The 14797-nt window shown below is 39.0% G+C and overlaps 1 protein-coding gene across 3 annotated transcripts in view; it reads right to left on the bottom strand.

Annotated features, from left to right (window-relative positions):
* Nucleotides 1-71: 71 nt before the first annotated feature.
* MCM8 (minichromosome maintenance 8 homologous recombination repair factor) overlaps nt 72-14797 on the bottom strand; it is a 32538-nt gene continuing 17812 nt past the window's right edge. For all 3 annotated transcript variants that reach the window (XM_026653110.2, XM_026653109.2, XM_026653108.2), the window contains 8 exons: nt 14334-14474; nt 9045-9186; nt 8023-8218; nt 7543-7762; nt 5187-5396; nt 3616-3692; nt 2861-3050; nt 72-1114 (listed from right to left, as the gene is read on the bottom strand). In XM_026653110.2, coding sequence (XP_026508895.1) covers nt 1022-1114; nt 2861-3050; nt 3616-3692; nt 5187-5396; nt 7543-7762; nt 8023-8218; nt 9045-9186; nt 14334-14474 — 1269 coding nt within the window. In that variant the 3' untranslated portion in view covers nt 72-1021. The remainder of the gene's footprint in view (nt 1115-2860; nt 3051-3615; nt 3693-5186; nt 5397-7542; nt 7763-8022; nt 8219-9044; nt 9187-14333; nt 14475-14797) is intronic.

The raw sequence follows: 14797 nt of genomic DNA, 5'->3' as shown, positions 1-14797 counted from the left end.
ACATACACATACACATACACATACACATACACATACACATACACATAGTCTCACTTTTGTTGGATGTCCTTATTTAAGTCAGTTTAACATACATCAGGAATAATACAAATTAATGCACAAAATGTACATTATATTTATGACAAAATTGCTTTAAATTACCATGCTATTAAGTATTTAATATCATTTAAAGACAAATTTGGGATTCAATCAACAATTTAATAGATTTTAAATGAAGTATGTATATAAACACATAATATGTACAACTAGAGTTTGATTTTTTCAGATTAACATTTTAAATAAAAGCTCAAGTACTGTATACAGCTCTTTAAATAGTAAGCTGCAAAAATGAAACTTCAAATAAACAAATTAATTTCTTGCAATTAAATACCACGTTCCTTAAAACTATACATTGCATGGAGCCTCCGCATGAAAACATTATCAATTTCTTGAAAACATTTCAAAATAGTGCTAAAGCTATTTAATTGATTTAATTACACTGCTAAAATCTGGGTTACTCTCAAATCTTTTCAATATTACCATTTCTGATTGAGAAAATACTTTCCGTAACATTTCTATTCATTTTAAAAGTAACACCAGGCATCATGAGTTATTTGAGCTAGAAGTAAAATCTATGATTGTCCTTTGATAGGATGAATGTAAATACACATTCTCCTCTTGCTATTATCTTTGATGATGGAGATCCTCGTCTCAAATAACTCTTATTTGAACTACAGTACCTCCAAATGGCAGCACAAAATATCATCTTCTCTGTTAACACTTCTGGAAGTAAAGATGGTAGTGTCACCCATTCCTGAAAGTATTGCTTTTAAAAGGGCAGTTCTTCTGGGAGTGTCATGTCTCAGCTAATAGAAGCTTTGGACATGTATAACATTTAGGAATAACCTTAGTAGACTGTAGGTTATAGGGTAATGGACTCCTGTTGCACCATGTTCACCAGTTATTCCATTTCAAATAGGGTTACTGTGCCTCAAGAACATTTGCTTCCATTGTGGTGGTTCCTTCACATAGTTTGAAGTTGATAAACTCTTGGACCTTTTTTCAAAAGATAACCCTGGTCATTTAGAGAGCCAACAAAGCTTTCAAAATCAGATACCTGGAAGAAAAATAAAGAGTGAAATATGTTTATTCAGTGTGAGAAACAATATTTATTATGTCTGATGTAAAGCAAGATATGTTGCAATTCTTTTAAACATTTTAAAATGAATCACAGAAAGGAAATTACTGTGAAGGGTTTAACTTCCGCCACAAACCTTTGGATCACTTGAAGGCTAAGTAAAAGTTGACTGTATCTTTCCTTGCTTTATTTCACCTCACTAAAAAAAATTTACAGTTTATAAACATCAGCATCGAAAATGCTCCTGTTTTTGCCACATGGAAAATTAGTGAAATATACCTAAATCAAAGTTTCATGACATTTCATCTGCTGAGGGAGTTTTCTGGAAGAAAGTGTTTCAAAGGGGGAAGATAGTGTGGGTTTTAAAACAAACAAACAAAAAAAAAAAAGGCATGAAAATATTTTGCCAAATAAACAAACACAAAAGCTCTAGGGAGAAATCCCAGCCCCTCTGAAATCAATGGCAAAACTCCCATTGACTTCAAGTGGGGTCAGGATTTCACCTTAGGTCTTTATGCTATGAAAAGAGGTGGAATTGAGGGTGTGGCAAAACATTTTACACATACAGTGAAAACAGTAAATTGTAATTTTTCTTTAGTTTCACAAAAAGGTAAAAAGAGGAAGGGTGACATGTTTGTGAGTTTTGAAAAAGGATTCTGAGCCTTTCACCCCAAGGATACTGGTTTAGAATGGAAATAGTCACCAAATGACTGATGGATGGCCCATGTAAAAGGAGTTGGTAATCACAATTGGACAGGTATCCACAACATTTAACCTGATTAGCAGCCTCAACAGAGGGGGCTTGGCGATTGACCCTACTATCTCATCCCTAGAGGAGGGCCCTCTGGCTAGAGGGGGGCTGACCTATGTGAAAAATAATATCACTGCCCACATTATAACAGTTCTATGGATAGAGAAATTCAGTTTCCAGCACTTTTCACAAGCACAGAAATCTTTTCTGAAAATATTTAAAAGGTCACTTTTCACTGGATGTTTCAGGTATTCCAGCATGAAGTGAAACGCAGAATTAGCTGACAATTATTTTCACTTAGAGAAAATCAAATGTGTATAAGGTGAGTTGAAGATCACAGGATATGTTGAACTTGCTGCCTTATGTGTTTTTGATATGCTTCCCGTCTGATTAGCAACACTTTCACATTAGGAAAGTTTGGAACAGGAATGAAAACATACAGACATCAGAAGGAAGACCAGAACAGAAACACAGGAACATCATTTTCAATATGGCAGGCACAACTTTTGGAGCATAAATTGGAGTGATCATAAGGATGATTATTAAGAAGAATTATTTGCATTATCATAGTGCCTAGGGGTCCCAGTCATGGACCTCATTGTGCTAGGCTCTATACAAACACAGACCAAAAAAATTGTCCTGGAGCCAGAGGAAGCAAAACATTCTGGGACCAACTTGTCCTTGGCAAAAAAAGTCGGAGACAAATGTTAATAATAGCAGCAAAGTTAGTGCTTGTTGATGCAAGATGTTGTAGTTAGCAAGGCTAGCGACATTAGAAAGTTTACGATGGAAATGTCTCCACGACAGAGCTCAGAACAGCAGCAATGTGTTTTGCTCATCCCTGTTTAATGGAGAGATATGGCACTTGTCTGCTGTTTCTGATTTTAATTTCTTCATTTAATTTTTCAGCTGATAATTTAATTTGAAAGACTCCTAAACTGTTTTTCAAGAGAATCTGGATTTCCCCCACTTACTTTTATTTGTAGCTCCTTTGCAATCTGCCGAAGCTGTTGAAATGCAAAGAGATTGTTGTAGGTTCTTTCTGCAATATTGTTGAGTGCAGAAACAAATCTCTTTGCCTGTGACCTATGGCTCATCCCAGAACCATGCTGTGAGCGCTCAAAGTCCAGTTTCCCAAACTCATCAGAGTAAGTTCCTAGCATGCTAAAAAAAACCACAACCAAATGAGAATCAACAGAAGGTAAAGGTAGAAATGAATGAATTGGTTGGGCAGGGTCTTGCTATCTATCTGAAATATAAGAATGAGTCATTGAAGTCTCAGGTCTCCAAAGGGGCTCACAAATTGTGCAACTCCTCCCACTAAGAATAAAGCTAGCAGTTTGGAGGCCTTCACTAGGGGTCTGTTTTAACCACCTTTGGCCTTAATCAGTTCACAGCAAGAATTCAACCTCTGAGTAAATGGGAAGACATTTAGAGGTGTATCTTTTCTAAAAGGCAAAAAGGACTGAATCTTCCCTACACTACAGTGTGATCGTATTCTTTGAGTTGTCTATAATCATAGTGGTCATGATCCACATGATAAAATTAACATTACTACATTGCTACCCTATTCAGCCAAACCCAAAGTTAGACAGTTTGGCAATAGAGTTTGTATATAAATATCAATGGTCTGAACCATACCATCCAAGCATTCTCTTAGTTGTATGAAAAATAGTATTTTTTTAAAATGAATACCACTATTTGTTCTGATTTTAACACTGTACATCACCTGTATTTCATTATTTCAATTACATCCTTAGCATCTTCTTTGGTTGATTTTTCCCTTAATTCCAGCCTTGATCGTGCCTTAAACAAAAACCATATTTAACAATTAAGCTGAACTTATGTGGTAGCCACCACATAAAAAAGGCTTAGTCTCCATCATTCAGTCACAATGGTTGTGTCAAGCTCTAAGGACATACTTGGGACCTGATCCTGTAGGACTCACAAACATAGCCACATTCTTCAATGGAATTTCTGACTAATAATTGCAGGATAAAGCCCTGTCAATAAGTAGCAGTACTCCTACCTTCAAAACTAGGTTAGTGGGTTGTGGTCTGGAAATTGCTGATTTGCTTTTTAACACTGCATTCACTGCACAACAACAAAGCACGACTAATGCTATTGGAACACAGCATTAAAATACGTGGCAATAGCAATAAGGCCTGGGAAGAGCAGACACGGGTCCCTCTCTATACTGTTAAAAAAAAAGTTCTTCTGAAAAGCCAGGTGGGTATCCTTGAATCCTGCTCCTCTCCCTATTGGCAGATACAGCAGGGGGAGAAAAGGGGAATAGGGTCTAGGGAAGGATGGGCAAGTTCCCAGCCTGGTAGATTTTTCTGTGATGGAAAGGCTGGGGAAGTCCTCCACAGCTCCTTATACAGCTCTTCAGGTTTTATGCCCCTCTGGCGACCAGCCATTTAAAGAGTCATCAAGATTTAGTCTTACGAGTTTGACAGTTATTTGGTTTAATGTTATTTTGGTCCATAAGCAAGAACCAGGATACCCATCTAGCATTCCAATTTGCCTTTACCTTTACAATGGGCTTAGACACAGTTTGGGATGGAAAAGCTGCTTTAATTTACTCACCCTGCTGGAGCTGTAACATATTGAAAGACCGTATTAAGCAATGAGACACAGATGAGTGGATTTTAGGAACAAATAAGCTGAAATGTCTGTCTTCCACTTAGCCCTTTCAGAATGGCATAAAGGGTGAAAAAAATTAAGATTCTTTGTCTGGGTGTACCTTATTGCCTCCATTGGCCTTGCCTGACAGCATAGGCCTAAAACAAAGGCTCCCAATGTTTCATATTATAACCTCACATTGAGCCTCTTGCCTCTGGTTTTCTCTAATGCACCCTGGAATCCAGATATTGGGGGGAGGGATAGTTCAGTGGTTTGAGCATTGGCCTGCTAAACCCAGGGTTGTGAGTTCAATCCTTGAGGGGGCCCCTTAGGGATCTGGGGCAAAATCAGTACTTGGTCCTGCTAGTGAAGGCAGGGGGCTGGACTCAATGACCTTTCAGGGTCCCTTCCAGCTCTATGAGATAGGTATATCTCCATATATTTATATTTCAAAAGAGAAGCTGGAAGAATCAGTGCAAGGACTAGGCACTCCTTGTGCTGTGAAGGAGTGGTTACAGGGATCTACAGCAATTCTGATCAGCAGAAAACAGAGGGAATAGAAGCAGGCTGGGAGCCATAAGTCAATTGCTGGCAACTCCTAGGAGTGTGTTAATAGCTATATTAAAATAATACTTCGGGTGCCAGAAGCAAAAAGGATTACAGCTGGAAGTGTACCTCTGTAAGCCGAATCAGTGACTCCAGTTGCCTTGTGGTGATAGGTGTGCTGTCCACCCCTTGGTTCTGTTTCCGGAGCTCAAGATAGAATTCTTGGAGGACCTGAGCAGCTTCTGGAGATAACTTTGGGTGAACATACTGCCGAGCATATCCAACATACTTCCTCAATAGTTGGTGTGGAATAGCATCAAAATTTTCTCCAGGCATGACCTAAGCCAATTACAAACACATCTTTCATGTTCATGGACTCTAAATTACAACAGGATTACAGTATTCAGTAGCTTTTATACACTGGTCTCTCTTCTATGAACTCAACTCTCAGTTCTCAACTGGGTGTGCATTATAAATGACATTAGTTTGGTCTCTTCCAGACAGTACAAACCTCTAGTCTGCAGTGAAGAAAAATGAAAGTGCCAAATGCAACTTGGCAATATCAAGAGTCCTCTTTCAAAAAGACTCTTCACAATGAATGAGAATGATACCGAAAAGGTGACTATACTGAATCAAATCATCAGTGTGGTTTAAGATTAGAATCTGGCAGATATAATTTTATGGCCAAAAAAAAAAATAAGACACGGTCCCTGAAGAGTTCTGATCCTGCAATTAATCCCACACAATGGACTTCTGCGCCCATATGGAGCCTGTGATGCATGACCAGAAAGGGTTAAGCATCCTGCAGAATAAATGACTCAAATTCAACCCTTAAAAACATACGGGGAGATAATGTTTGTGTTTTTGTGTATTTACACATATATTGGGAGTGGTCAACAATGTAATCAAACAGTCCCTGTCTATGCTGTATTCTGTTAATTCAGAGATCAAAAGAACATCTTAACATTTAAATGAACTATATCACTGTATTCATCTCTCTTTGAAGTGTATAGCAAATCATCTGCGAATGGTGGGAAAATGGTGCCTTGTGTTAATCTGTGTGGATAATTACCAGCTATGCTTAGGAAATGGGTCCACTTCAAAGTCCACATGAGTGCCTATTGTTCAACTAAGGACTCCAACCTGTCAAAGAAGGCCTGGACTTGTATACAAGACCTTTGAGTCCCAATTCTTTTTATTTCAGATCTGCTTGAGTTTTCATGCAGGGGAAGCCTAAACCATAAAGATTGAGATCCCAGTCCTAAACTGGAACACCCTGAATAAGATATTGGACAATGGACTATAACCTATGGACTAAATTCTAAGAGAACTCTTTGCAACTTCAAAGCTCACCATCTCTGCTATGAATCTGAACCTCAAGAATTGAACTCATATCTGTATGTATATTGATATTTTAATCATACTCTCTCTTCTTTTTTAATAAATTTTAGTTTAGTTAATAAGAATTGGCTGCAAGTATGTATTTGGCTAAGATCTGGAATATTCATTAACCTGGGAGGTAATGTGTCGTATTCTTTGGGATTGGTAGAACTTTTTTATATAATGAATAAGATTTTCATTAATCCTCATCATATCTGACTTGGGTATCTAGGTGGAGGCCTGAGGCTGGGTTACTTCAAGGGAACTGTGTTGTTGACTTCTGAGTAACCAGTGAGATAATAAAGAATCTGTTTTGTGCTGGCTTGGTAAATTTAAGTATTGGAATATCCACCAGCTTGGGGATTGTCTGCCCCATTCTTTGCAGTTCACCCTAATTGAGCGACCTCAGCTGGCTCCCCTGGGAATCTGATCACAGAGCCCCACAGACATCAACAGGTACCCACCCACACAAAGTTCATTGCAGGATCAGGGCTAAAGACAGAGGCACACCAGGGAAGAACCAAACAAGGAGGCAGGTGGGACAAGTGAGGATCGGGTAAACAAAATTATATGGTTATTTGGAAGTTAATTACTAACACTTGTTTTCATTTAGGAGAGAAACCAGGGTTGAAATGGGGGAGGAGAATGTAGGAACAAGACAGGGAGTAGAGAGTGGAAACAGGAGTGGAAACAGGAAGGAGAAACCAGAGGAGGAAGGGGTAAGGAAGGTGAGGAAATCCACGAAGTAGCATTGGTAGATGAAGGAAGGAACCACCATCCCTGACAGCAAAGTTAAAAAATTGAGCGAAGTCTGAGCCTCTCCAGGGTGGGATGGTGTAAAGGTGGTTCTGTGGGACTAGGCTTGCCCCAGTTTACCATCATCCACCCTACAAGAACTGCTACTGCAGGCAACTGGCAGGACCTGTGGAGCATAGGGACTTTCTATAGATATCCCATGGCTCTTTAAGGCTGGAGTTGGTTTCCCCACATGGACAGTGGAAGGGGAAAACTGCTGAGATCCAACACCAGCAGGCAGCCTGCACTAGTTCCAATGGGAGATGCAGGGTGGGGAGGTGCAAAACAAAATCGGAGGAGAAAATTCTACCTTTAATTTTTCTGATAATGGTTTATCTGAGACTGCTTCAAGAATGGAGGTGTTTGAATCCTGTGTGTTGGTGCGAGTCACTACAGCGCTGCTGTGTACTGCTTGTTTTCCAGCTCGCATTGCCATCACATGCTCAGAAAGCAAATGGTCATGATCTTCATTCGGAGTGTCCAGCAGGATAAATACCAAGTCAAACCTGGACAATAAGGCACTCCCCATTCTAGACAAAAATAATACATTGCTTATAAAAACAGACACAGTGGAACTCTATAGCAACTTTACCTATTACCCTGCTTCACAAGTACAACTCAAGAAATAAATCAGTGTTGAGAGCTGAAATCAAAGCAATATTATAATAAAACCTACTTTCATCCTCCAGGAAACTAAAGTACCATTATTCACAAACGGACCAAAGATAAAAACAAAAAAGGAGCACTTCCTCTTGCAAACTACGTAATTAACATTTCAAGAAGTGCTTACTTTAAATTCTCAGAGACCGTTTTGGCTTTGTTATAATGTCCCCCAACTGGATTTGCTGCAGCAATGATAGATGTCCTAGCTGGCAAGCTGCAAACAATGCCAGCCTTAGCAAGGCTGATACTTTGCTGTTCCATGGCTTCCAGCAAAGCTTGGTGTTGACTTCCCATCTTATCAAATTCATCTATTCCACAAATACCTGGAAACATAATTAACACAGAATAAAAGGTATCAGAAAACACACAGGTCATTGGCCAAATATTGATCCAGTATGCACCTTGAGCCTGATCCAAAGTCCACTCATTGCAATGTTCCCCTCAGCCCTGTCAGTATGGCTTGCTTCCTTTCCATGCTGCCCCTGGGACTCTATTGGTGGATTTGTAAGACTGAAGGGGCAAGTATTAGAGGCAGGGATCAAATTGGTCTGGCTCTCAACAGCTGTCTGGGCAGTGCACTATTTTCTGATGACTGCCAACTTGCAGTCCAGAATCTAAGCTTTCATTAAAAAAAGTTGGAACCAAGTTTCTTAAAAAAAAACGGTGCCGAACTAGGGAGCCTCTCTTTCAAAAGTGCTACGCACCCAGTAGTTCCCAATTAAATTTTGAAAATCTGGCCACTTAAGCACCTAAATAAGGACTTTCTGCAAATCTTAGAAGCCTGACTTTAGGCCCCCAATCTCAACTGAGTGCGTCACCCAAGCCTCACCAACGGGGACCACAAAGACCAGTGGAGTCTATCAGGGCTTTCAAGAACCCACCAAGAGGAAGCCAAGCTGGAGGAGACCAGCAGAGAATGAGGAATCACATTTTGAACATTTGCACAAATTTCTTAACTTTATTTTTAAGCATAAGATCTTGTTTAAAAAAGAAAGTTAGCCACAGATCTGTAGTTAGTAGCAGCATCATACCTATGTTAATCCTAGACTCAATATCCCAATGCTATCCCCCAGTTTGAGGGAAAATCTGAACAAAATGTTTAGCTAAAAACATTTGTCCATTCAATTTAGTTGCAGTTTAGTGTGTTACCTTGATCTCCAAGTACCAGAGCACCAGCTTCCAAAGCAAAATCCCCAGAGGTACTATCTCTAGACAGAGTCACAGTCAAGCCAGAGGTGGTGGTGGTATTGCCACAAACATACACACCACGAGGGGCAATATTGCACACTGCCTGTGGAAAACAATCACAAATGTTTAAAAAGTTACAGAACCATATGATGTGGAATTGTAACTTACTCATACTAGAAAAATACCTCAAATGGGAAAACATTAATGTGTTTGACCTTTTTTTTCTATTTTCAATTTAACATGAGTCAATAGCATAATGGTTATTAACGGAGTACCCCTAGAGATATACATCCAAAATTGCAGAAGGTGGGAATCATTTTTGGTTTGCATGCTTGGGGTCAAAGTACTATCTGCTATATTATTGTAAACCCTGAGACTATGCTACATGACATGGATTTGGATGTACTAGATTAAGGCGCTGTAAGGGTTAATTAGATCACCTATATTAAACAGAATCTTATATTGATATTATTTTTCAAAAACAAAGCAGTTCAGACTTAAGCAGATATTAAAAAAAACCCCACTCAAATACAGCATTCTCCATCACTGAAATGCAGCCACATCACATAGCAATTGCCAGACTGGAGGTCCGTCTGGCCTAGTACCCAGTCTCTGATAGTGGCCAGTACCAGATGCTTTGGAGGAAGGTGTAAGTAGTGCTCCCAGAAGTAAGAGTGGGATGTGGGATTATCTGTCCCCCAAACAAGGTCTCCTCAAGGTCTCTAATAGTTAAGGTACTGTCTTAAACCTTGAAGCATTAGGTCTCTACAGAAGTTTATGAGAAAAGTGAAAAAGATACAGCATAAAATTTCTCCAAGTTTCATTTTTATGCGGGAAGGCAGACAGAATGCAATGGCTCCAGTTAAATTTGGCTAGTGCACTCCAGTTAGCACCACTGCTCTTTTCCAAAGAATCTTCAGTGGCAAGTGACCAGCACCTGTTTTATTAAAAAGAAGCACAAATCTGCAAAATGCTCCTGAAGGTTATGCCAAAACAACATTTGTTCAGCACTGACGCTAAGAGAAAAGTATTGACTATTGAACCACCAGCACCAGCTCCTACTAGAGTTTCCCCATGAAAATTCTGATCTGGACAAACCTTGCAGTGTGATCTTGTCATATCTCAGAATGGCTGCAGGCCAACTTTTTGTGAATAGCATCAAAGTATTTAGTAAAGAAAGAGAAAACAAATCTTTCATTGTGTGCAAATGGAAGAACAAGTAGTTTAAATATTTCTTTATAAGCCATTTATACAAACTTGGCTTAGGTATGCTAAACCATCATCACAGCTTTGCCAATATTAGAAATTGAACTGATTCAAAAACTTTTTAATAGGGCTGTCAAGCGATTAAAAAAAATTAATCGTGCGTTTAATCGCGTTGTTAAACAATAATGGAATACCATTTATTTAAATATTTTCTACATTTTCAAATATATTGATTTCTATTACAACACAGAATACAAAGTGTATAGTGCTCACTTTATATTTATTTTTCGTTACAAATATTTGCACTGTAAAATAGAAAAGAAATAATATTTTCAATTCACCTCATACAAGTACTGTAGTGCAATCTCTTTATCATGAAAGTGCAACTTACAAATGTAGAATTATGTACAAAAAATCACTGCATTGAAAAATAAAACAATGTAAAACTTTAGAGCCTACAAGTCCACTCAGTCCTACTTCAGCCAATCGCTCAGACAAACAAACTTCGTTACAATTTGCAGGAGATAATGCTGCCCGCTTCTTGTTTACAATGTCACCTTAAAGTGAGAACAGGCGTTTGCATGGCACTGTTGTAGCCGGCGTCTCAAGATATTTACGTGCCAGATGCACTTAAGATGCATATGTCCCTTCATCTTCAACCACCATTCCATAGGAAATGCGTCCATGCGGATGATGGGTTCTGCTTGATAACAATCCAAAGCAGAGCGGACCAATGCATGTTCATTTTCATCATCCGAGTCAGATGCCACCAGCATCTGACTCGGATGATGAAAATGATTTTCTTTTTTGGTGGTTCGGGTTCTGTAGTTTCCGCATCTGAGTGTTGCTCTTTAAACACTTCTGAAAGCATGCTCCACACCTCGTCCCTCTCGAATTATAGAAGGCACTTCTGATTCTTAAACCCTGGGTCGAATGCTGTAGTTATTTTTAGAAATCTCACATTGGTATCTTCTTTGCATTTTGAAAAATCTGCTATGAAAGTGTTCTTAAAACAAACGTGCTGGGTCATCATGCGAGACTGCTATACCATGAAATATATGGCAGAATGCGGGTAAACAGAGCCAAAGATATACAGTTCTCCCCCAAGGACTTCAGTCACAAATTTAATTAACGCATTATTTTTTTAACAAGCATCATCAGCATGGAAGCATATTGTCTAGAATGATGGCCGAAGCATGAAGGGGCACATGAATGTTTAGCATATCTGACACATAAATATCTCGCAATGCTGGCTACAAAAGTGCCATGCGAACGCCTGTTCTCACTTCCAGGTGACACTAAATAAGAAGCAGGCAGCCGCATCACTTGTTTTTCTGAGCGACTGGCTGAACAAGGAGTAGGACTGAGAGGACTTGTAGGCTCTAAAGTTTTAAATTGTTTTGTTTTTGAGTGCAGTTCTGTAACAACAACAACAAAATCTACATTTGTAAGTTGCACTTTCATGATAAAGAGATTGCACGACAGTACTTGTATGAGGTGAATTGAAAAAGACTATTTTATCATTTTTACAGTGCAAATATCTGTAATAAAAATAATATAAAGTGAGCACTGTACACTTTGTATTCTGTGTTGTAATAGAAATCAATATATTTGAAAATGTAGAAAAACATGAAAATATTTAATAAATTTCAACTGGTATTCTATTGCTTAACAGTGCGATTAATCGCGATTAATTTTTTTGAGTTAATCGCATGAGTTAACTGCGATTAATTGACAGCCTTACGTTTTAAACATAAAGCTTTGTGCCAGCAAGTGAAAATGTAGAGAGCACTCAGCTCTACTTGGTCTGAAAAGGAGCACATAAGAATCATACCGATCAGAATGTGATTTGCAAATACTGTTCATAGACTAAGGTACATGTGACAAGATACTGCTCTCAATAGAAGATGCCTTTAGGGAGAAGGACACCAGGAGAGGGAGAGTGGAGCAAAGATACGTGTATTCCATTATATTTGCCTCTCCTTTAGTTCCTTCTTTGAATTCTACCTCTATCAATCACATGTTCTAATTTTAAAGATTCACACATTATCTACCTGTTTTCTGGATTTCTCGGTCAACACACCGTTTTCCTTTCATTCTGCTTTTCTATCATGGTTCTTCTCTCTCATGAAAGATTTATGCCAGATAGTAACCGAGGTCATACGCTTTAGAAAGTATTTTAAATTAAGTGCATATTATCAGTCCCACAGAAAATAATGACTTTTTCTTGGCAATAGTACTTACAATTACTGTTTTTCCATCTTAATGCAATTTCTTGCCAGTGATATGTTATGAAAAACATGAAATGATCTCGATGATGCACGTTTTAAAATATCTGCACAAGCACCTTAGAAATATGAGAATTCTAAATGAACGTACCAATAATCAGACTAACTCCTCTTAGATGACCACTGAAGCAATATGTCATTAGGACCTACGTGTCACTCAAAAATACTGTCAGTAGATTTACCAGGAGGTCTCAGATATAGCCCATGACCTTGCTATCATAATAGGTTGGGCATTCTGAATATGACCATTCCTCAAAAAAGTAACTCCAACAATAATAATACTTTGTCATTCTCTGGGACCTTCTGTCCAAATATCTCAAAGTCCTTTTTACCATGGGTGTTTGCAACAATTATTTTATTGAGTTTGAGAACTAAGTATTATAATCCCCATTTACAGATGTGGAAACAGACAGAGACACTAAGAGGGAGATTTTCAATTAACGTTGGAGGTCACTGAGAGCTAGGTGCCTAACTGCCATTTGTGTCTTTGAAAATCTCTAAGTGATTTTCCCAAGGTCACACAGGACATCAAAGGCAGAACCAAGAATAAAAATCCAGGCTTTCCAACTCTAAGTTCTGTGTCTCAACCACAGGTCCATCCTTGCCCTCATTCATTATATAAAAGCATAGAAGTGACAGATATTCAATTTGCATGAGTTATACTGGCTGCTGTACTCAACTGACCACTTACGCACTTCTTGATGTCATTGTGACAAATGAAAATAAAACGAGAACCCTTCCGAGAGATGTATTTTATATTTATCACAGAACAGAAGGGTTGTGCAATTATTTGGAGAACTACTGATGTTGAACAACAGTGAATCTCTAAATGAGAGCATGACAAACGAAAAAAAATGTGAGTATTTATTTTAGTCAGAATTCACAACAACTAGGGACAAAAGTGTGGGGCTTAGTAAATTATATACTTTAAAAGGGAGACTTTATAAATTATATACAAAGAGACAGTCTCTCATTGAACGAATGGTTGTGTGTAAGTGAAAGACTAAACATAAAGGTTTAAAGCAGAGGTTCTCAGACTGTGGTCTGTGGACCACCAGTGGTCCGCGAGCTCCATTCAAGTGGTCCACAGATAGTTCCCTCTAAGGTGCGCGCCTGGGTGGCTGCGTACAAGAGAATGAAGGGCCACCCACCTAATTAGTGGAGCCGCGCAGGCGTGGCTCCACTAATTAGGTGCCTGGACCCTGGAGAAGATGCACATGTAAGGTGAGGTGGTGGCCTTGGGGTGAATAGGGTGTAGGTGGGAGGGAGCAGTGGGGCGAGAAGAGGGGGTGGGAGGAATCTGGGATATGCAGGGCTGCGGCAGCCAGAGAAAGAGGCGACTTTCCCCAGCTCCAGCTTGGGGGCTGCCGCGGCGGGGGAGAGACCCCCGCCTCCTTCCCAGCCCCAGCTTGGGGGCTGCCGCGGTGGGGGAGAGAGGGCACATCCATCGCATTAGAAAGGTAAGACTACTGATAATAAAATATGAGTTGTGTGCTTTTATTTGTAGAACAAAAAAAGTTAAATTATTATTAATTTTTTTATATAGCGCTTTTATTCAAAGCGCTTTACAATAGTTAGCTAACGGTACAAACATTTGGAAAGATCATTAAGTGGTCCGCTGAGACCCTCAGAAATTTTCAAGTGGTCCGCAGAAAAAAAAAAAAAAAAAAGTTTGAGAACCACTGGTTTAGAGTTAAAGGAAAAAATGTATTCTGTCTCCATTAGCTAAGTTTAATAGTAGTAAATGAACCCATACTTGCAACATTTGACTCTTTCCCAATCCAGGATCTCCAACCACCAGAAGATGTGGGTCTCCTCGCACTGGAATTCTGTTTTTGTCATCCACATACTTTTGGCATCCTCCAAACAATGCCAGTGCCAAACCTGCCTTTACAATCTATAATGGTACATACAAATGCTAGTCAGCATTAGACAACAGCTACCATTACTAACAATTGCTTCATAGTAAATTCAGACACACAGAAAGAAAACATTGTGTCCTGCAGAAAAGAACTTACAAGGGACTGAACTCCCACCATTGCCCAATGCACTACCTATTTCTCATTTGGGGGTTTCTATGGGTATTTTGACACAGGAAAAATAAAAACTGTTTATCCAAAAATAAACTTTAAAAAAAAAATATCATTTTTTCCACCTTGCCAACCTTTAAAAGATCTTGGAAGTTTACTGAGGCAAATTTGTAATGAAGTTTGAATTTAG

The sequence above is a fragment of the Terrapene carolina genome, unplaced genomic scaffold (genome assembly GCF_002925995.2).
Source record: "Terrapene carolina triunguis isolate 2854851 unplaced genomic scaffold, T_m_triunguis-2.0 Scaffold132, whole genome shotgun sequence".
In the NCBI taxonomy this organism is placed as follows: domain Eukaryota; kingdom Metazoa; phylum Chordata; order Testudines; family Emydidae; genus Terrapene; species Terrapene triunguis.
This window is presented reverse-complemented; position numbering and strand designations above follow the sequence as displayed.